General features: G+C 34.6%; 1 protein-coding gene across 4 annotated transcripts in view; it reads right to left on the bottom strand.

The window, feature by feature from the left end:
* The window catches only part of Epha6 (EPH receptor A6), an 822,128-nt gene that overhangs the window by 749,725 nt on the left and 49,394 nt on the right, over positions 1-23,009 (bottom strand). For all 4 annotated transcript variants that reach the window (XM_013503527.1, XM_005375499.2, XM_005375500.2 and 1 more), the window contains exon 3: positions 11,221-11,884. In XM_013503527.1, the coding sequence (XP_013358981.1) occupies positions 11,221-11,884 (664 nt within the window). The remainder of the gene's footprint in view (positions 1-11,220; positions 11,885-23,009) is intronic.

Here is a 23,009-nt window from a genome sequence, read left to right on the forward strand (position 1 = left end):
TGTCTCTATGCTCCCGAAGTTACCATCAGGTGTTGCTCCTGCTTCTTCACATGGTGATGGTCCTTCAACAGAGTAACTCGCAACTGGAAGTCTGCACCCCTTTGAATTTATCATTGCTCTATAGTTTCCTTTAACACTTAGACTAACAGCTCCAGCAACACTATATTATTTATTAAGATTCACTCTAAAAGCTGTTGGTACTAAGTTCACACTAAAAATAGTAACTAGAAATTGTATTTCATACAACATCAGAAGAGAAAACTACAGTCTGGATCACTTTCCTGTAGTTGTGACACAACATTCCATACCCACGATTTAAAGGAAGATGAGCTGATTTCAGCTCACCATTTCCAATTCTAGTCTGTGGCCGGCATGCTCAAGTGCAGAAACAGCCCGGTGAAGGAGCCTGACAGAAGAAAGCTTCTTGTGTCCCGGGAGCCAGGAAGCAGGGAGAAGAGAGAGACATGGAAGGGCGACTCATCCTCTCTCAGCCTCCCTGCCCTCCTCTAACGAGGCCCCTGCTCCTAACAGCACACTCAGTTGCTAAAGCCATGACCTACTCACTTCCAAAAGCTCAGACTTTGAGTTCCTGTAATTGCAGGGTAGATTCTAGGTCTAAGCCATGGTAACAATGAGCTTTGTGCTCTTTTCAGCAGCACCTACACTTTAAAAAAGAGTAAAATTTCCCATTTAGGGTATTGCATGCCAATAGATTTAAAAATCTAGTACCAAAGGAAATTGGTTTTCACCTGATGGCCAAGTTCTGTAAACATGAACTGTGCAGTCCTTGCTTATTTATAGTACATGTTGGCAACACGTAATGTTCACATGCATCTTAAGGAGTATGTACACGTCCTGCACATTTCCTGATGCTTTTTTTCAGATCCTCTCTGTTATTTATAGGTATTATTTTTCTATTTGGAGGTATTGCAAATTTTTGAAGTTTATTGGTTCATTTTATTTTAGTTCATTTTAAATATACATAATGGCCACTTTCATCATAGGGACTTGGTACCTGTACGTGATTTGTCTCACTTGGTTTCTTTTTCCCATTCTCTTACCCTCCCCTTCCAGCCCTCTTCGTCTTATTTACAAAAGCTTCATTTCCATTTTTCCTTCTTTTCTTGTTTATTTTTTCCTTCCTTCCTTTCCCCCTTCCTCCTTCCTAGTTCTCCTTCCTAACTGAGCACTTTCTTCCTATTTCATAATATCTATTATACATTCTGGTCCTTATTTACACTGTCAGTTTCTCATACTAGCGAGACAATGCAATATTTACACATGTGTGTTCCTAATGCTCTTTAATACCCTTCCCCTCCCCTCTCGGCCCTCCTTCCTTCATCTCTATAACTCCTTTCCATTTGCAAAAGATCAATTCTCTGTGTCCTATATCTTTGATTTTGTTTTGTAAAATTATTTGTGCTTTAGGTTGTTCATAGAAGTTATGGAGTACCCTTAAATATACTTCACATGAGTGTGAATATCCTAAAATGCAACTAATTAAATTGTTGCTCATAAGAGTATACACAGTCATACCTCTGTAGTTACAATGCTACCTCTGGGAATATAGTAAAAGAACTTACAATGTGTAATCAACTTAAAGCTATACAGTAATTTTGTTAGCAATATTATGATGTTTGAAATATTTTATCTGAGTTATGCAAAAATTCAGTAAGTAAAATAACATCACATTTTCACAAAATGAAAGTGTCTTGTTAAATGTTTTTCATCACAAATTCAAAGTCCTACAAAATTTCTCAGTGGACAATTTTATTCGTAGTGTTCTCTGGTGGTTATGTATGGGTTCTATAGGGAAATAATCACAAGTTCCTCAAAATAGTTTAATTCTGTTTCTATACAACAAGAATAAGGTTTACATTTATAAAACAGCAGTTTATGTTTAATTTGGCATACAAAGTTAATTTTTATCTGGTTTCATGGAAATTTACATGTACTTTAGTTTACTGCTCCTCTGATGATAAAACAGAAAATTCCTGGCTATCTACCTTGTATGTAGCTTAATGTAACTAATATGAAGAATCCTTACTGTACTGATTATGTAGTTTTTACAAGTGTGGTAATTATGGGTGAAATCTCTATGTAACTTTGTGTGAAAACTTTTTAGAAGCAAATTTGTTCTCCATCTGCTCTGCTTCTTTTTGTAGTCAATGGTTATGGAAGGCGAGGACAGGTAATAATAGAGGTGTTAAATGCATGGTTTGACTTTGTGTAGAAATGAAGCCCTTAGAAACTAGAAGCACCTTGACTTGTAATTTTAAAAATTTCTATTTTAAGGCATTGAAATTTAGAATTTATTTCAGCTTTTCAATATGATATTCAAGCATTAAAAGTATTAGCCAGACATGGTACCCCACGCCTATAATACCAGTACTCTGAAAAGCTGAGCAAGAGGATTGCAGGTTTGAGTCCAGATTGGGAAAATTAGCATTTTAAGGAGGTCTTGTCTTTAAAAAAAAAAAAAAAAAAAAAAAAAAAGTGCTAGGGATGTAGTTCAGCGCCCAGTCCCTGGGGTCCATCACCAGTAACCCTCCGTCACACACTGTTATACTATTCAAGTGGAATATATCCACAACAAAGCTTAAAATATGTGGCATTAAACTCAGTGGTTGGGGAGCCAGGTGATATGTAAACTTTAACAGAATGCTAGACAGATGGAAATGTATATTATATAATGGTATTATTATTGGTAAAACTTTTATCTACAGTTAGTGGGATGGCAGGCCAAGCATAAATAATGGTGTGTGAGTGTGTGTGTGTGTGTGTGTGTGTGTGTGTGTAGACTTTTACATTTAAAAAGGTACATTTAAAAAGATACTTGCAAAAGCAGGTAAGTTCAGACAATAATTAGATGTGCTGCATACTGAAAGGGAAGAAAGAGGAAAATGTACGATGTTAAACCTTTCAAGATGGGAGAAGTAATTTTTTCTCTGTCAGACAGAGGTAAACCTATGAAATAATATTTTAAGCACCAACGATAGATTAAGATATGCTATTTAAAGAGACTCAGTCTTAGGCTTTACTCAATCCTTTAAGATGATCTCAATTTAGCCGTACTAAGCTGAAGGAGATAAATGAATAATGAAGCAAATAGGTAAGTTAATAAATGGAATAGATGTGAAGACGATGCCAAGGAAAGCATGTGGGTGTGTACTTAGTGCATAGTTTCCGGCACAATGAACTGACAGAAAAATAAAAAGGATGCTGTGAGTTGTAGGGACTCTTTTTGCCAATATATCATGAGTCTTAACTAAGGAGCCTGTACTTATAAAATAGTCTTCGAACTTCCCAAATAGATGAGCATGAAACAGACTACAGAGGGTGGTTAAGCCACTAATAATACATCAGAAATGGGCATGGGTGATAAAGGAAGTTTGCAGACAGCACAGCCAAGTGATGCTAAGATGGGTAAGAGTGCACCACTGCTAGTGTTCACATCCGCTAGGGATCTGCACAGTGCCTGCCTAAAAAGATTTCATCATTGCTAAGAAGCAGTCAAACCTGTGTGTTTCCGTTATTCTCATTTATGTATTCTTTATTGCACAAATTTGTAGGTACAGTGCCATTCAATACATGCACACAGTGTTATGATCACATTAGGCTAATTAATATTTCCATCTCCTCAAACTTTGAAAAACATTCTTTGGTTAACTGGCAATAATTATTAGATACTGACTGCTGAGCCAGGACAACGTACAATGTATAGCGGCATCCCGGCCCAGGTGCTTGTGCTTCCAGCCAGGTAGGATGATGTAACTGAGCTCACTGTGGTCTGTGATAGGATACAATCTTCTTGATTAAGAAGGATATGTGCCTCCTACAGTCTCTGAGCTGGACACCAACAAGAGCAAGGCTTTGAGGATGGTTATTCAGCTAAATGCAGGAAATGTGGATCACTACGTGAAGTGGAGCTACCTGACTACCAGGAATACTAACATGAATTCTTTGGGAGGTTAATTAGGGCTACTAAGGACTCTGGGACCTGGGTTGGTGTAACTACAACATCCGAAAATTAAAAGGAACATTAAAAGACACAAGAAAATAGAAAACAAAAAATATGAAATTCCCAGACAAGTTATTCCAGAATTTACAATTTCAAAGCACAGGATGAACAACGATGTTCAAAAATACAGGCAATATTCTAAATAATTAGGTTATTTTAGACTTCAGATCAATTGGAATTCATCCTGAAAATCCATAAGGATTAAAACAATATTCATAAAAGAGACAAGTAAATTTTAAAACAAAGTAGGCACAACTGAAACAATTACCTGTCAGAATGAAAAAAGAATTAACTAAAACTAGTGAAGGTCAAACTATCTCAATAGATGAGATAAGGTCATAACCACTATAGTCAAAAGTGAAAAGTCACATTCTATAAATTGGTGTTGAGATGGAAATAGCCAACTCAGTTTTTTAAAATCTGTTTTAAAAACTTACAATAGACTATATTCAACTTTGTCTTGCTTGGAAAAACATTTTCTATGTTTAGACTCACTCAAACATCTTGATTTCATATTCTTCTCAAGCCAGATGAAAGCTTGGAATTGCTTCATATGACAGCAGCTTTGTCTGGAATTGAAGGTTATATTGCAAGAGTTTACACTCAGTGTGTGAGAACCTTCCTAACGTGAAAATTCTATTTGGGACAATAAGTCTGCTCTTTTTCTTCCTGATTCCATCTCACCTTTCAGCTTTTCATCATATCTTCAAACCCCCTTATTTAATACCAACAAATCCTGGTATCTCAAATTTCTTTATACTCTGTGCTTCAACAGTCATCTATGATAACATGATTAGACAGAAGAGCATAAACTCAAAGAGTAAGTGTTTCTGAACTGCAGCCAGCATTGTGCTGTGAAGCCTTAATAACAACACTCTCGGGGAGATAAAATCAATAGCTTAGTCTCCGAAGGCCTTGTATATCCCGTTCACCTTCGTGAACAATAACGCAATGGTCTGAGAACCCCTAACATCCTTTCCTCCTGAATTTTAAAACAGCACTAGAGGAAAAATAAATAAATAAAAAGCTGTTTCTAGGAAATGGAAAAGTTTAAAAAAATTCTCAAAGTTTCTGAACTTTAATTTCCACCACATATTATTTTTTAAAATTGTATTGTGCAATACTTTATAGGTTTAAAGAAAAGATCCTCATAGAATGTATGAGCTCCCACCAGGTCTAAAACTCTAAACTCAAATTAACATCTCTAACTACAAATGTTACCACTGTAATGAGACATCCTAAGTTAATGTTCAAGGGAAGCTCATTAGGGATTTATTTCACTCCTTAAGCTCATAAGTGAGACCATACAACTGAAAAGAATGCATTCAATTTTGCATGTTAATAGTTTCCTGCTACTTCTTAATTATTAAAATAGATAAAATGAGGGACTATTTGATATACATTAACACTACAAATTAACATTATTTTTCATTCAAACCCTTATAATTAATATGAAGTAGAATAAATTAAAACAATTAAAATGTATTTGTAACATCAATATGACTAACATGTTTCATAAAAAACATATAAAATAAGATTACTTGTGAAAAATAAATTGATATTTAAACCAAGATTAAAATACTGCTTACTATGTATAACGGAACCTAAATTATTTACATTTGGCTTTAAATTTGCTTAAATTCTGAAAATGTTTTTCTCTAATTTTGATGGATACAGGAGGAATAAGATAATTCTTTTCTGCTTCTAGAATTTGCATGTGGGTGTACTTAATAGTGTTAGAAATGAATCACAAATCCAACCATCAGTAACACAACTTTCATGATACAATACAATAATTAAATACAAATAAATATTTCAGTTAAGGATAGAAATGGACTTATTCTATTTAAGACACTTTATTATATCTTTGTCATATAGCAGAATCTTCAAATTCATTCAAGCACATTATGAGAATCTCCAAAGCCTCACTGTAGTTTTTTAGTCATCATTTCTACCAGCAAAGTTCCACATAAACCTACACAATGTTCCATCCTTTGCAGTAGCCTAAATTTCAGCATGGATAGGTCAATCCAATTTGAAAATTGCCCATGTCAAACTTAAGAAAATAAACATACGGCAAAGACAGTCTAAGTAATGAGTAATATAGAGTTCCTCTGCGTTGGTTGTAGTAAACATGAAAAATTAAACTATCAAAGTAAGATGCATGGATGCCTGGATGAGGAAATGGAACGGAGAGAACGAGAGAGAGAGGGGTCGAGGGGCAACAGAAGAAATGAAGGAAAAACACAAATATTTAGATGTCAGTCCTCAGTACTAGTTAGTACTGTGTGACTCCAGCAAATGAAGTTTTGTTCTCATTAATTGTCTGAATTCATAAAATGATGGCTAAAAATATATTCTAAATCCTTCCAGATCTACACACTGCAACACTCCCTGAAGAAACTTTCCTGTTTCATAGAAATGAGAAGGAACAGTCTTCCACGCTGGCAAACCAGTGGGTCCCCCTTTACTCAGCAGACTCCAATTTCACTGCCTCACGACTTGTTTCAGTGAGCTTCTCAAGCTCTGTTATACATGTGATTTTTAAATATACCTTTGATCAGACAGTCCTGGTGAGACAACACACATCAATGATTAGTGAAACTGTAGCACAGAAAAGATAGCAACTGCTTGTGAAAACCAAGATATATGATACTTGTGCTAGACCTTGAAGAGTGAGTGAAATTCCATCACAGAAAAATGAAGATGAAAGAGACATCAAACAGCCAGGCAAAATATGAAAAAAGCAATGTATATGAAAACACATGAACTGTTCCAAAGTATTACAAAGAGGACAGCAGACAGCCTGTGGTATGGTTAGGAAAAGAACAACATAAGGTAAATTGTCAAGTTTCTTGAAGTGTATGAAAAATAACCACTTTTAATAAGCATACTAGAAAAAGTGCTAGTGTGTTTCAGAACTGAAAACTGTTATTAAAACACAGTGAGCAAGGCTTCAAATACTGCAGAAGCAGCATTTTACATAAGTCATTTTAGAAATCCAACAGCAGTTCTTCAAAATAACTGCAACTGCGTAAGTGACCCCTGATTAAATTTAAAAACCACCCAATGAACACAGTCCAGAGTTCCTGATTGCAGAACTGTAAGCAAATGATTAGAAGAGGACACAGGGTGCTGTTTACCAAAAAATTAAAATCAGTGGCACAGGCTCTGAGGCTGGAAAAGTGCAGAGGAGCCTGTGACAGAACCCAGCATGTATACAAAATGCTACTGGAGATGACACAAGATCAACAGCCCATGTTATACAATGAAAATAAATGGGCAGAATATTGTCTGTAACAGCCTGAAACAGATTTTTAAAAGCACTTTTAATACTGTTGATGAAATTAAGAATGTACCCAGACAGCTGTTGAAACTAGCAACTGGCACACAGGTAATTCTTACAAACAAGCAGTGATGCAGATGGCACAGTCAAAAGTCCAGCAAAGAAGTCAAGGGCCAAACTCAAGCAGTTCAACTGGACTTTAGCCAGAGAACATTCCCTGCTCCTCTGGCAGGGAATCATGACATAGGGACTCTGTGGCATAGAAACAAGACAACACCCAGCCTAATTTCAGTGACAGAGTGGGCCAGTGACTGCTGTGCTCTCCACTTTTTAGAATGAGAGAGTCCTTTCCAATTATTCCAGTTCAGTCTCATTTCTACTGTGGGTGGGAGAACAACAACTGACCTACTTAGTTCTTAGTGTTTGGGGTCAACAGTAGCTCTAGCTAAGAAGCTTCATTCATATTTGGAACCGATTTCTATCATGCTGTTCTGAATTATAACATGATGCCATAGTGGTAGAGCATGTGTGGTCTGTGAATGAAGGAGGGGCATTACTTGGGGTGGGTGGGAGGAACGCAGCTGGTTGATTTCAGTATAGCATTCCAGTAGCTCCCTTCCCTCAGCGTACTTCCAAGTACCTCTCCTCGTACAGCCCCTCCTGTGCTCATTTCACACCTCTGAAAAAGTGAAACCTCTCCCCTGATCCTTCCTTCCCTTTCCTTTTGTACTGTGTAAAAATTTAGGCCAGATTCTTAAAGAATGAGAGACCACTAGAGAAAGATCTTGGAAATGAGAAATCTCAAATGTACCATTTCAGTCAAGCGCCCAGTGGAACTCAGTGGCCTGTGTAGCTTCTGTTTATTCTACATTAAATAGGAATGCTCCTGAGAAAATGAAACATTGTACTGTTAACCCCATAAATTTTGTGTTGCTTTATCTCATGATAATAACTGAAATATGTGTCATTATATTCATCTCTACTGGCAAAGTGATTAAGTAGTCATAGAAATAGCAAATACCAGCAGTTCATATTGTTTTAACAGAACAGAGCAGAAGAAAAATGATACGCATACTGTGTTTTATTTTCCCATTAAGTGTGTAGTCATATTACTACTTGAGCTATGGTTTATTCCTCTAAGTTTAATTTGACATTTAGTTTTGTGTAGTTGAGAGAATAGGCTGTGAGATAACTTGTTCCTAAACACCAATGCTTTTCATCAACAGGAAAATACTGTAATAAAGAAAATAAAAGGGCCTATAAAGCATCAGGCACACACACACACACACACACACACACACACACACACACACTTTAAAATACCTATCTTTAAAATGAGGTCTCTGTATCCACTCTGACTTTTCTTCTGCAAAGAGCAATTTTTTGTATTTAATTGGAAGCATACATGCATGTTTTACAGGTGTTTATCATAAGTATAACCAAAACTTTATGAAAAGGCAACTGATTTCAGTATCAGCACCCATAAAACTGGCATAAAACTCAAGCTTGCTTCCTCCAATTTCTGCTGTGCACTACAAGATGAGGAACATTTGTACTGTGCCCACTCTTTCATGTTTCTGCATCCAGATAAACAATAATAAAGACAGAAAGACAGACAGGTGGAAGCGCTAGATAAACTGCTACTGTTTATCATTTGTCCAAATTCATCTTTGCAAAACAACTGAAGAAATTTTAACAAATAAAAATACAAAAAGAAATTTCACAACATAAACATATTAAATAAAAAAAATCTAGTCACCATAGTAGCTTAATTTAATCCTGTGATCAACACTACACAAATGCAAATAATAACTGATCACACAAATCATTAGATTATTGACCTACTTTTTAAACATGTAAAAAGCAATTATCAATTAATATCTATAATGTCTACTTAATTTAAAATGTGGCAGAATTGTATGGTTGCTAGTCATAACACATTTTTCCCTAGCTCTTATTTTCTTCTCAATTTCACTAAATATTTATGTATATAAAGTTTTCATTACCAAATTTCCATAAATACTTTATAATCCTCTCTGTGATCATTTATGTTTTATTTTTCCTCCACTATAAATCTTTTCATAGGTGAATAAAAATTTTAGATTGAATCTTTATTGATAAATGTAAATCAAACATATTTTTGTTATTAAATAGAAGAGGAATGGTGGTTCATGTTTTCTAAATTATATACTGCAGACTTATGTTAATATTAAAATTCTCTAACAACCAAATATGATAATTACAGAAACCAACAGTAAACTTTTAAAAGTGAAGCACCCAAGTGTTTTATAAACAGATAAAAATTCATAAAAATTTCATAAAAATTCAACCTACAATACCCATAACCCTTATATGCATATAAGTAAGTTTTCTTATTTACTTTTCTCATCCTTTTAAACTAATATGAACACAGTATCACAGAAAATTAATAAATTCAGTATAGTAAAATATTCTTTAACTTATCACTGAAAAGTAAATCTCTCTAGTATGTTACTATTTATAGAAAAAACCCTATTTCTATATTTTGTTTCAAATGTTAGATCTAATTTAAAATACAACATTGTAAAGATATCTATATAAAATTTTCAATTTGTACATTCATAGGATTAATAAGCTTTCAATGGATTATTAATATAAAAAGAGGAAAACATTTTGTTAGAGACCAGGCTATGCAAGGGTTAAATTGCTAATCAGGAAGGGACCTCTGACCTTGTTGGAAAAGCTCATATTCACAGTAAACAGCTAAGGACAAGGGCTGCTGACACTTATTGTTGCAGAGTAATAAAGCTGCCAACCTTGGAGATCAAACAGTTCTCTTAACTGGCAAAATTTACTGCTTGGAGCAGTCTTTCAACTAACTTCCCAAGGTCCTGCTCAGTTCCTGTTTTGTCTCAGTATACCTTTCCTTTGTTTGAACACCAAATGAACAAGAGCTGTCTGGTGAAGCTCTTTGTCTTTACTCTTGAGAGCTTTTACTCTTGAGAGCTTTTACTCCTGAGAGCTTTTACTCCTGAGAGAGTTCTGACCTTCCTGGACTCCCCACAAACCACACTTCATTGTCTCTCTTTATTTGAGCCCTTTGCCATCCACTCGTATGGGAGGTTGGGGCTAGGCCAAGTTCATGATCATATTTCACCTTGAAAATTATTGGTATTTCATTGTCACAACAATGTGCATAATTCTAAGGTTAATTAGCATTATATGATGCTGATATTTCCTGATAATTAGGTCTTACACAAATACTATTAATAAAATTAAAGGCTAATGTGTTATAGGTAGAAAACTATTCTTAATAACAGCAAAGTATAACTGAAGCTCTAATGTTTTACATTCAAACACCATACATATAACATCTGTATAAAACAGCTTAAACATTTTAAATATAAAACATATATGAGGGGCTGGGGATTTAGCTCAGTGGCACAGCGCTTGTCTGGAAAGCGTGATGTCATGGGTTTGATTCCTGGTACCGGAAAAAAATCAAAAAAGAAAAAAAAAATTAAAACATATATGAACTCCCTGTTTGTTGAATGAGGAATTTAGCTTACAACTATGCATTTATTTTAATTCAATATGGACAAAAGGTTATTTTGTTCCCAGTCTGCCAAGGCACCAGCATCAGACAAATCTTTATTTTGAATCTCCACTACTTTTTGTTGTCACTGTTGAAGGTTTTATTCCCCATAAAAATGGAGAGTACAGAACTTTATAGTGGTTCTCTACTTTACTGCAATATGAGATATTTTTGCCAACAGTAAAAAAAAAAGGTTGAAATTTTCTTAGAGTTAGTAGGAATTTTCTTTCACAATTAATTATGAGGCACTTCACTCGAAGCTTATGAAAACTGTTGTACAACACATTTACTTTTCAAAAATAATGAATATGCAAGAAAAATTATGTGTTTCTTTCTTACCATGACAAGAACCCTCAATTTCTTCATACCCTGTACTGCAGATGCATCTTCCGAGTGGAACCAGCCAATCCCCATCAGCCCCACAGTACAGTTTAGGAGTATCACGTTCTTCAGCACTCTTCACACAGGATCCTCGCACTTCTACCAAAGAGGAAGAATCAACCCTAGGTATAGTATCAGGAAACATGGCCAAGTTTCGAACAGTGAAAGGGCACTTTTTGTAGAAAACACGGACTGAGACCAGGGCAATGCATGCTCCAATGTCTTGAAAAGCAAGATAAAATCCTTTCCTTTCTATAGGTCCCACCTCACGAATTTCAGTGTTGAGTTTGAGGATGCGATCGCCCAAATCCATCTGAGTAAAACTTTCATCAGCAGCAATTGTGTCAATCTTTGTATACTGGCTTGGCTTGAACTTAATTCCATGGGACTCATCTGATTCCATATAATGCAGGTTAAATGTTTCTTTGCAAGTTCCCAAGACCCATGGGATGCTGTTACAATCCCTCAGTGTAAACTTCATTTCCACATAAATTTTCTGAGCAGCATCGCGAGAGATCCAGTTTGTACGAAGCCAGTTGTTTTGGTTTGGCTCCATTACATTGCACACCTGGTAGGTGTGAATGGGCCTGTTGTGTTCGTCCATTTCAGTGATGGCGTCCCACTACAAAAAGGGAAAAAACTGAGTGACTATAAAATATCAATTATTAAACCGAAATGATTATTTTCCAATGTTTAAAAAGGCAAAAGTGAATTAAAAGGATACAAATAAAGCTACTCTCAGGAAGAAAGCAGCAGCATTTTAACCATGGAGACTTTCTTTGAGAATACAGTTTGTGGAACTGACTGTCCAGAGCTATCCCTTCATACACATTAATTCCATGACCAAGCAAGAGTTAATTTTTTTTTTTTTTTAAAGGAGGAAAATACTAACAGACCGACAACATTTTACAAAATAGCAAAGGATCAGTACAGACATTACAGAGTTACAAACAGAGTGGTATGGAATTAACAATGCTTATTGTATTACATATTGATATCTTCAATGTATTTATTACCTCTAATTACCTCACCTTCAAAATGGAGCTGATAATATTACCTGTTTCATAGGGTTGCTGGAAGGTATAAATTATTTAAGTATGTGTAAAGATATTAGGGTAGTTCTTGGAATACTGAAATAAACAAAGTAGCATCTATTGTCTTATGAAAACAATACAATTCATGACATATGCATTCTATAGTATTTTTATTTGTCCTCAAATTGAAAATGCCACAAATTGAAGCAGTTTACCTATACTCAAGTGAATATTTCATAGCTGTTTTAGAGAAAGTAAATTTTTTTCTTAAATTGATTACAGAAATATTTATCAGGACACTATTCTGGACATGAGAAGACAGTAGTTAAGTAGAAGAACAAAGCTTACTGGAGATTACTCTCTAGTGGAGAGAGACAATAAAAAGTATAAATGGTAAAGTGACATGATAGAAAGTACAATGCGGAAAAAACTAGTCACAGAGGTAAAAAGGAACAGGGCTACGGTTTTAAATAGGGTACCTAGCAAAGGCCTTGCAGAGGAAGTGGTACTAGGGACAAACAAGAAGACTTTATAAGCGTCTTACTCACTTTGGCCTTTAGTGTTCTGGGGTAGATGCCTGGATGACCTTCCCTTCTCTGTGTCACACACAAACACCTTAACATAGGAAGACCCTGTTACTCTTTTTCAAAGAAATTCTTAAAAATGGATGCATCTTGCTATCATAATGTAAAGTAAATCAGATGCATAAGCTTAAATATCACATAATTTCTCTTAAATGAAAAACTATATAAAGTGTGAAATAAAAGACAGACAATAGGGAAAAAACAGAAAGTTCTTGTTATTCTGCATGAACTGTATCTAAAAGCAAACCTTAATTTAGTATGATTTTCTTAGATTTTTTTGGCCTATTAGTTTTGTTAATCTGTATACATGACAATCAAGTTTCTAATAACTTATAAGATAAATAAATGAATCCAATGCTGGCAAAATGTGAGGAGGTTGGGAAGAAGAGGAAAGTAAAGAGCTGAGGTGTATTAGGTCCACGTGCCAATCCTTGAAATGGATGTGATCACTGTGTACTGCAAACATGAACTAACAAAAATTAAAGATTAGAAAAAAATATTATTATTTTTTTAAATTATTAAAATATTTGAGTGCCTTGAAATCAATTGGTATTATCAGTATTTATATATTTTACATTGTATATTTCCATATTGTAAATTTATGTGATACTATTTTATTTGTACAGCTATAATTGAGAATTACCAATAAATGCAAAACGGTTCAGGCATCACTGCAGACTTTTAGGGAAAACGAGCTAGTCATCAGAGCTGATCATTTCTACTAGAGTACACCGGAAATGATAAAACATTTCCTACAGTGCATAAGTGTTTTCTTTCTTGATACCATACATCAGTGATTTATAATAAGATTATTTAACATGTTCTGTTTGCAGTTTCTCATTTTAATTGGTTTTAGAGAGTCATTTAATCAAAGATGGTTGAATTTCAATTAGTATAGTTTCCAACAGAATGGCTACTTTCCTCAGTACATAAGACTGTGATGACACTAAGTATTTTTAATTATACACTATAAATTTCTACAAATAATTGTATTATCTACCAAGCAAATTTAAATGCAATATCTATCTAAAAATTTCATTTGTGTTAGAGGATATATTCCAGGAAACTGAGTTCTTTAAAATTGAGGATATAATTTTACAACATATACTCACTGTTAATCAGGGGTTTCCAGTAATCTCATGAGATTTATATAAAATTACTCATCTAAATTCCTTTCATCCAAGCATATCACAGGCCTTATGATACTCTTACACTTCTTAAGAGCAAAGTTCTTTCATAGTTTATTTAATCTGCAGACTAATCATTCAAAATAGAACCATGAACCAAGATAATAAGAAATATGAAATAGCTTAGAAAGTATGAGACCCTGAGCTTGATTCCTACTACCAAAAAAAAAGATATACGATATAATTAGTAATAAAATCTCAGTACCATCAACTCAGTATTTCTCAGGGAAATCTCTAAAGCACTTATCTAGTGATTGCTCTTAATTTGGATAAATTTCTAATCAGAATTGATTTTGTTTCTCAGAGAACACATGGAATTCTTGTCATTACTGCATCCTTTACTCTCATATCAGAGTAAAAATCTACATCCCAATAAATTCAGTTTGAATAATTAAATTTTAATACATTGAGACTTTAGGTTTTCACATTAATAAAAAGCATTTACATGTTCAATAAACAACTCTGCAAAATATGAGATTAACTTATCAGAAATGTGAAAATTCTCTTATTTGGAAAAAATTAATAAAATTATTACATTTAATAAAAATAATTTGGTTTGGGAGATGTTTTCGAAAAGGGAATGGTCAGGAATGAAATCAAATGAAAAATATGAATCTTCTCAAAGAATACATAAGAATACTTAAAATGGTGCATCACTTTATATATTAAGTTTGTGATGTGTGATGAACAGTAGTATTACTTCTGCTCTCATTTACTTAAAAAATGTGGGAGAACTTGTTAGTCATTACAGTTGATCATTTCTATCACACTGTACTAGAAATGTGAGCCAGGTACCAAATCAGTCAAAACAGATCAACTCTTAAAACTCTTCTTAACTGAAAAGAGAAAATAACTTATATTAGATTACATTCCCTAAAACAAGAATATAAATTCAAGACTGGTATAAATATAATAGGCTATGACATTCACTACAAAACACAGCATTAGTAGATGCAGACATCATTACACACCTTAGGCATAATGTTTCATTTGAAAGTGAGTATATATTTATACAGTTATACAAGTATTGAAATAAATACGGCCTCCTACAATTGGAGGCCCAAGATGTAAGAATGAGGCTGGGGGCTCACACCTTCTATGTCTAATTTTTTTAAAAACGAAAAATCACTTTTTAAATACAACTTTAAATATTATTTTCTGACTTTGTAAAGATAACCTCATAATAACCCAGGAGGCCAGATACCTGTTCAAAACACCTGGACTCCATAGAATTACAAAGGAACATATGCTGTGTTCCACAGACAGCCAGCTCCTACCTTTAGTCAGTCTCACTTCTGCTTCACTGGCTGACTATCTCTGTCCCACACCATGAGAGGCTTCACATGTGTACATGTGTGAGCACCCAACCTTCATATACAATGTGTCCCTTCTTAGCTACCAAAACAACGGCCAACTTTGGTCCTCCACTTGAGTTGAGTACATAACTTGCTCCACATAATATCCAGTGGAGCAAGAAGTCATGGAGTTCCTGAAAGTAGATCTGAACCCATTTGAATGAGAGATGCTAGAGTCTTGAATATGTACACTACAGTACAGAATGAAGGCACAGGATTTAATTGGCAAACACCCTTACCCTTAACCCATAGCCAGAAGAAAGAATGGGTAACACTGTCTACAGCTCTAGCACAGACCATGATCTTCTGTTTCTTGGTCTAAAGATGGTAATCAGGATTAACAATTTATGTGGAAATATACAATGCTATAATTACTCTTTTAATAAAGAAGAGATATAAAGCTTGTGTTCTACTTCATTAGTATATGGTTAACATAAGCATTTCCTTCAAAAATTTTCTACCTCATAAAATACACTGTGAATCTGATAGATCACATGTCAATAAAAATCAACAGTATAAGTGAATTTATAGCATATTTGAAGTCCCATAAGAGAAATGAAGGAAGAAGACATAATATTTGCTCTCCTTAGGTATATTATAGTTTTAAGTTAAATTATGGAAGTATAACTGATGTCACAGCTTTAGTTATAAGTAACAGTGAAATGGTGCATGTGATAAATACCGTAAGCATTGAAGGGACACAATACACACGAACTGGAGCAGTTTGGAAAGCTTGGTATGGACAGAGGCACTGAAAGAATTACAAAATTTAATAAGGCAGATAGAGAAAGTAGAGACTTAGGTGTAAGACTAAGATACCTGTGTACAATTTTAGGCAACTTTAGCCCTGTACTACATATATCCAGTGAATTAAAGCTTTGACAAATACAAAAATTAAACAAATCTAGAAATTACATGATAAAAACATGTATTACACCTGCCACTGATTCTTTTTTTTGTTTATTTGTTTATTTGTTTTTTTGTTTTTTTGTTTTTTTGTTTTTCTCCGGTACGGGGAACGAACTCACGACCTTGCGCTTGCCAGGCAGGCGCTTTTGCCGCTGAGCTAAATCCCCAGCCCCTGCCACTGATTCTAAATTGGTTATTTATGTCAGCTGCTTGCTTTGGATTGAGGCACTGAACCCAAAATATCCCAAATTCTCAACCTCATATTTGCTTTCTTTCTTTAAAAAATATTTTTTATGCAAGACTTAAAATAACATACCATTTGGTATAACGCATGTTGGGAACGGCCCCCAACGTTCCATGTGTTAGTGTCCCCACCTGGGAGGTGTCGGAATGCTGAAAAGGTGGAGCCAAGTGGGAGTGAAGTTAGATCACTTAGTGCAAGGCCTTGAAGGGGATACTGGGACCCAAGGACCCTCTTTCTTTCTCTTCGCTTCTTGGCTGCCACGAACTGAGCAGCTTCTCTACCATAAAATACTGCGATTTCCTGTACTGCCACAGGCCCAAGTGTGATAGGCCCAGGTGACCATTAACTGAAAACTCTGAAACTGTAAGCCAAAATAAGACTTTCCTCCTCTTACATGGATTATCTTATGGATTTTGTGACTGTTCGGAAAAACAACACCTCATTTATGCTAATTCCCCAATATATAATATAGAAAAGAGCTTAGCAAAGGAAAGCAAATCATACATCTCTGCAGAAAAGAACTTGGAAATTATTTCTGCTTCAATGGCCAGGAAGAGTAGGACAGAGAGTTTCTTCTGATTTATGGGCATTTTATGAGCACTTTCTTTTACATCAAAGAGTAGATAGCTGAGTTACAAAGTTTGGAACCAGAATGTTTTGCTAAATAAGAAACTTTGGTTAAGTAAGAAGGAGTTGTAGTTCAAAAGATTCTTCCATAACCTTGATTGTAATTAAACTATTTATAGACTGAAGTTACATATTATTTATACACTAAATACTGAATTTAAGCTCATTAAAGCAAGTGTAAACTCATTAGTCCTTATCAATTCAATAAATTAAGATGAATATTTTCAACTTCTTGGTACTAGTCTGGAACCCAACATTCATAAATTAATTGCCCAGTTTTGCATCACCCAAGGATTAGACCCAAGGTTTCTAACTGTATTTCTATGTCCTAGCATGTTGCAGCCTATACAATCCAGGAGGGGGAGTTGGGAAGAGAGATAAATCACTTTTTGCAGCGCTTCTTAGACACAGCACAAAGCTTGGTTTGACTGCATGTCTCACAAGCAAACCAACCAACCCTAACTGTGATCACCACATACTTCCTTTTCTAATCTTCAGTCCGGATGCCAGTGCTGCTCTTGCCTTAACTCATTCTAGGCTTGGTATTAGGTACTTAGGAACCACATTTACAGTGCAAACCCACACAATTATCAAAATCACACAATTATAACCCACACAATTATCATTCTCAGGTGTTTAACTGGCCCTGCCTTGCCTCGCCTTTTCTGCAACAAGCTCACGAAAGGCTTCTGGCCTAAATGCCTTTCTCTAACACCTGACTGAAACCTCTGAGGCCTTTCATAGAAAGTGCTAACTCCCTCTCTGAGACTTGTGAGTGTGACAAACTTCCCCCAATGCGTATTCTCATTTCTTCTGGCAGACACAGCGACTTTACCCAACTGGTATGTGGTTAGAATAAACACATGGATCTTAAAACATTCGTTCTGGGAAACACTCAAAGGACAGCTTATTCTTGTTCAACAAAAAGTTTCCACTGAGCAAGACACTCCAAATGACAAAATTTCCATCCATCACTTCCACAATCACAATGCAATATTTGCTCCTGGAGCCAAAGAGAACAACATATAAAATGACCATAAGACAAAAGTAACTCTTGCTTATATGGACTATAAGAAGTGATATAATTTGCACACAATGCTATTCTGCAGAAGCATGAATGACTACATTTTTCTTTTGCTGAGCTCTTTTCTATATTATATGTTAGTGAATTATTTCATACATTAGTATTCTATGTCATAAGAAAAATGTAAAAAATAAAAAATGAGATATATGAATTGGCATAAGGTTCAGGGCCTCATATAAAGGATTCACCAACTGTCTTAGTTACTTTTCTCTTGTTGCTGACACAAAATACCCAACACCCACAGTTAAAGGAGGAAAAGTTTACTTAGCTCACAGTTTCTAGAGGTTTCAGTCTATATCGGCTGGCTCCAAGGCAGGGTGACACAGCACACAGGGGCAACCATTCATGGCGGTGGAAGACAGCAAAAGCAACAAGAGCCAAAGGGCAAAACAAGCCTCTTTTCCTCCCTTATATTGTATGCAGGTGACTGGGGCCGCCCCTGGGTGGGTGTGGCACTCACACTCCCAATCCCAGCACCAGACATGGAACCAATCCATTCACAAACTGTAGATTCAGCAGCCTCCAAAACCTCCCCCTCATGACTGCGTGGGATTTGGGGGACATCCAGACACAAACCATAACACTAATTTAATAGAAGTACTAATGAAGACTTCCATTATTTTCACCTTGTAATTTCTACAGTTACCAGCTTTATCCATTTTTAACTATTTCAAAGCTGAAAAAGAACTTGCATGTATATTTGTTTTAAATAGGAACAACTTTTACCTGCTATATGAATATGGTAGAGGGATAAAGTTGCCAAAAATACATGCACACATCTTACTGCTGTATAGCAGCTAAGAGTATTTTTCCTGATGTACTCTTGGTATCCTCATTTGAAGTGAATACATGTTAGAAGCGATAAGAAATGTACATGTAAAGAGTTCTGGGCAATCTGCAGTCCATTTATACCTGAGGGTTCTCTAGAAATAAATTAAATTTTGTTTCTATAGCACACTGAATAAACTAGTCCAAAAAACAGAATTTCTTTTAGGGTTTGAAAGTTAGAACAAGAAAATTAATTTTTAAAGCAACTAGCAGTCATTCAGAGGTCAGATTGCTTTATTTTCTTAGAAAATAAAATAAGGCAGTCACGTAGCCTTTCTAGGATAAGAATGTTTAGATACTATGCTGGTAAATTGATCCATATGTCCAAAGTCATAACATAAATTTCTCAAATTCTTACTTTCTTCCTTTTGAAAATCTTTAGAATTCATCAGAAATACAAACTTTTATTTAAAATGACTAAAATATAAAATAAAAGCAGATAGTTTCTCAAAATACAAACTCAAGGGGCACTAGTAAGTCTTTATAACTTACTTAGAGCACACAGTAAAAGCAAAGATCAGTAACTTACCTCTTCTAAGTGAAGATGCTTACCTCTTCTATCTACAGAGAGATGAGGTAGGGAAGAAATCATGCTCTAAGCTTTAGGATCATAAGCAGTGATGCAACTGGTCTGTATAAATGGGGGGCAAGGTGCTCAGTGGAAAACCAGTGTTACTTATGCTGACAGTGGGGAAAGAAGCAGGAAGCCCTCTACCGGCATTGAGGCATGAGACAGCTATAAAAAAGTATTTTGGCGTTTGCCATTCCTTATATGTCCTAAGTGATTAAGTACTTCTGTTTTATTATTATTAAGTTCTTCTTGATACACAGGACAAATCATTTCCCTTTTCTTTGCCTCTTTTAAAAATTATGTGATGTGACATTATTCACTTTATTATTAAAATTATTAAGTCTTGAATTTATTTTTGCCACCATTAGTAACAGATACAAAATATATACTAAAAAGCAGAAAAATGTGTTCAGAAAATTTTTGTTTTTTCCTCCTCAAAACGTGTTACTGATAAATACACGGAGAATATTATGCACATAGACTATCACAAACCATTATTTCAAAGATGTAACTCTAAAAGGTAAATTACTTTTAAAATTGTCTATCATTACATTAATAGATGATTCATTAATATAGTAATGCAATAGAAGATTATGTTTTTCATTTCAGAACAATCTAAAGATATATTTAGAAGTAAAGCAAAGAAATATAGTAAAATAATGATAAATTTGTAAGTCCTACTCAGATCCCATTTAACTTGTTCTAAAGTATTTTGTAGTTTGAGACTATGCCTAACTATTCCCTCACCCAGATAACTCAGTTTAAATGGAATAAAGAGACAGAGGGGCAAAGAACATCTAATTTCATTCTAAAGTGACAGTAGTTGAAAATAAAGGACACTTCATTTGATGAAATGAAATGACATATATGTGACTTGTTCCAAACATTCTTCCTCTTATGTGAATAAGTCAAATAAGTTATAGTTGTTGAGGGTACACAGGCATCTCACTATGTAGTGCTGTAGTGGCTTAATTTTTAAAGCATATGCATCTAACATTCCCTATCAAGGGAAAGCTTCTTAAGGGGCCTTTTTATTTTAATGTGAGATTTTCTTCAGAACCACTTAAATATTCACTTTGAGTCAATATCCTGACATAAACTTTGAGAATTAGTGCCCTGAATTTTGCTGCTAGGCATGTAGTTAATAACATAAATCTGTTTTTTGCAGCAGAAAAATGAAGGCTCTGCATTTAAATGATAACTAGTTTTGGAAAATAAAATGAGAAGCAAAATGTATCACGTAAAGATACATTTCTATTTCACTGTGGGCAACATAAAACTTTTTTATTAGTACTACAATGATATTTAATAAAAGGGTATGAATTCAGTGGTATGTGTATAAGACAATTGCTGCGACTAATTTTTTTCAACAAATTTGTCACTTTTCGTAGGTTTTCCTATAAATAATAAATATGAAAAAAACCAATATACTGTAGCAATAAGGATAAATGTCACTAAGAAAAATGATTATCGCATTTTAAAAGTTATCAAATATTCATGAAGATTAACTATTCTATATTATAGTCCATTGGTATCACCAAAATTTGAGGTGAGTATCATGCTGCAAACACCAACACTGGATATTTACAGGACTTTGAAAATTAAAAGATAATAAATATTTATCTTAATTTAGTATTATGTTCAAAAACATGAATACCATGGTAGGTTTCAGAGGACTTCACAAATATAGAAAGCATAGAAAAATAATCTCAAATTTTATTGAGTTTCATTCATGTATAGTAGTACAAACTATACCTAATATCCTGTTTTTGCAGCTAAGGACACTGATTTAAAAAAAGAATTGACACATTTGAGTCTATAAAAATACAAGACATTATTAAAAATATGTGGAATGTTCTGATAACACATATGAAGGGCTCTTAAAAACTAAAATAAATTTAAGTAGAAGGCAAGCTTAATGAAGGGAGGAACTTTATCTTGTACTTCACTGCATCCATGTTACCAGGGAAATACTAGGATATTAGTAGGATCTTAATATTTCCTGAATATGCAAATACATACTGAGCTTGAACTTTCAAGTTGTGAATGCCTCCGCTAACACTCAATCATCAGAAAACATTAGGTTAATGCCGGCCAATCAGATATTCCATTTAAAATATCCGAATTAAAAAACATGATAAGGAAGGTGAGGACTAGGTGTGAATAACATTTAGCAATTAGAAATAAATCTGAAAGTTTATTAAATAGTGTAATGATAAAGACCATGAGGACAATATGGAAATTTAGCCTCTAAATGAAGAGATTACTGGGGGTAACAAAAGCCATAAATTCTTTCCATTTCTGTTTTTATGCTTATGTCTCTCGGTGATGGTGAACCTTTTAAAGCTTTTAATAATACAAACAGCCTGCTATGTAGAACGTGTGCCGTGGGTTCGCCACCACTGTGGGATCTCCTAATCTGACTCTCATCCAGATACCTGACTTCTTCACTGAACTTCAAAACCTTTTTGAAATATTTATTTAGATGCATTGTAGGCATCATAAAGTATGACTGAAACAGAACTCTTGGTTCAAACTATCTTCTGTTTCTCTTCCAGACTTACCCATCCTAGTAAATATAGCCGCAATCTATCAGACAGTAAAGGCCAACTAGGCCTGCATCTTCGTTTACTTTTCCTCGCATTTGGCACATGTTCAAGAGCTGGCAAGGTAGATTTTCTCCTAAAACACAGGCACCATATATTAATTTTTTGCCATCCCTCTTTCTAATAATTTAGTTCAAGCCATCATTATCATTTTGTGTGGCCCCACTGCAGCTGTCACTCCAAATGCCCCGACCTCAATTCTTGCCTCCTCAAAATCCATGCAGTATGCTGGTGAAACAAAATGACCTTCAAACACAAGTGAGGCAGTTATTGTCAAGGATTTAGCAATAGAAAATGAAAGCTGAAGTTTAGCAATAGAAATGACTAACGTGTACTTCATGATAATGGTTCAACATCATGCATTTCTCCCTCCAAACCAAGAATGCTTTGCAAAAAACTCATACAAAAAAAATCAAAATCCTTCAGTAAATATTTCTTCATTAATTTTAAGGATATTATTTATCATCAATAATGAATACTTATTGAACAAGTACAACCACTGCATTACACTTTTAAATATCTTATCACCTACACTGCTCGCAAAAATTTAATGAGGTAATACTATTACTCACATTTGACATTTAGGAAAATTGAGTTTTATGCAAGTTACACATCCCAAAGAAAGCAAGCAAATAAACAGAAAGTCAAAATCTTATTAAACAAGTCATTACAGTAGAGCAAAGCATGGAAACTCCAATATTCAGTGAGTGAGTCACAA

This window comes from Chinchilla lanigera, unplaced genomic scaffold (assembly GCF_000276665.1).
Source record: "Chinchilla lanigera isolate Chin_1 unplaced genomic scaffold, ChiLan1.0 scaffold00006, whole genome shotgun sequence".
NCBI lineage: Eukaryota > Metazoa > Chordata > Mammalia > Rodentia > Chinchillidae > Chinchilla > Chinchilla lanigera.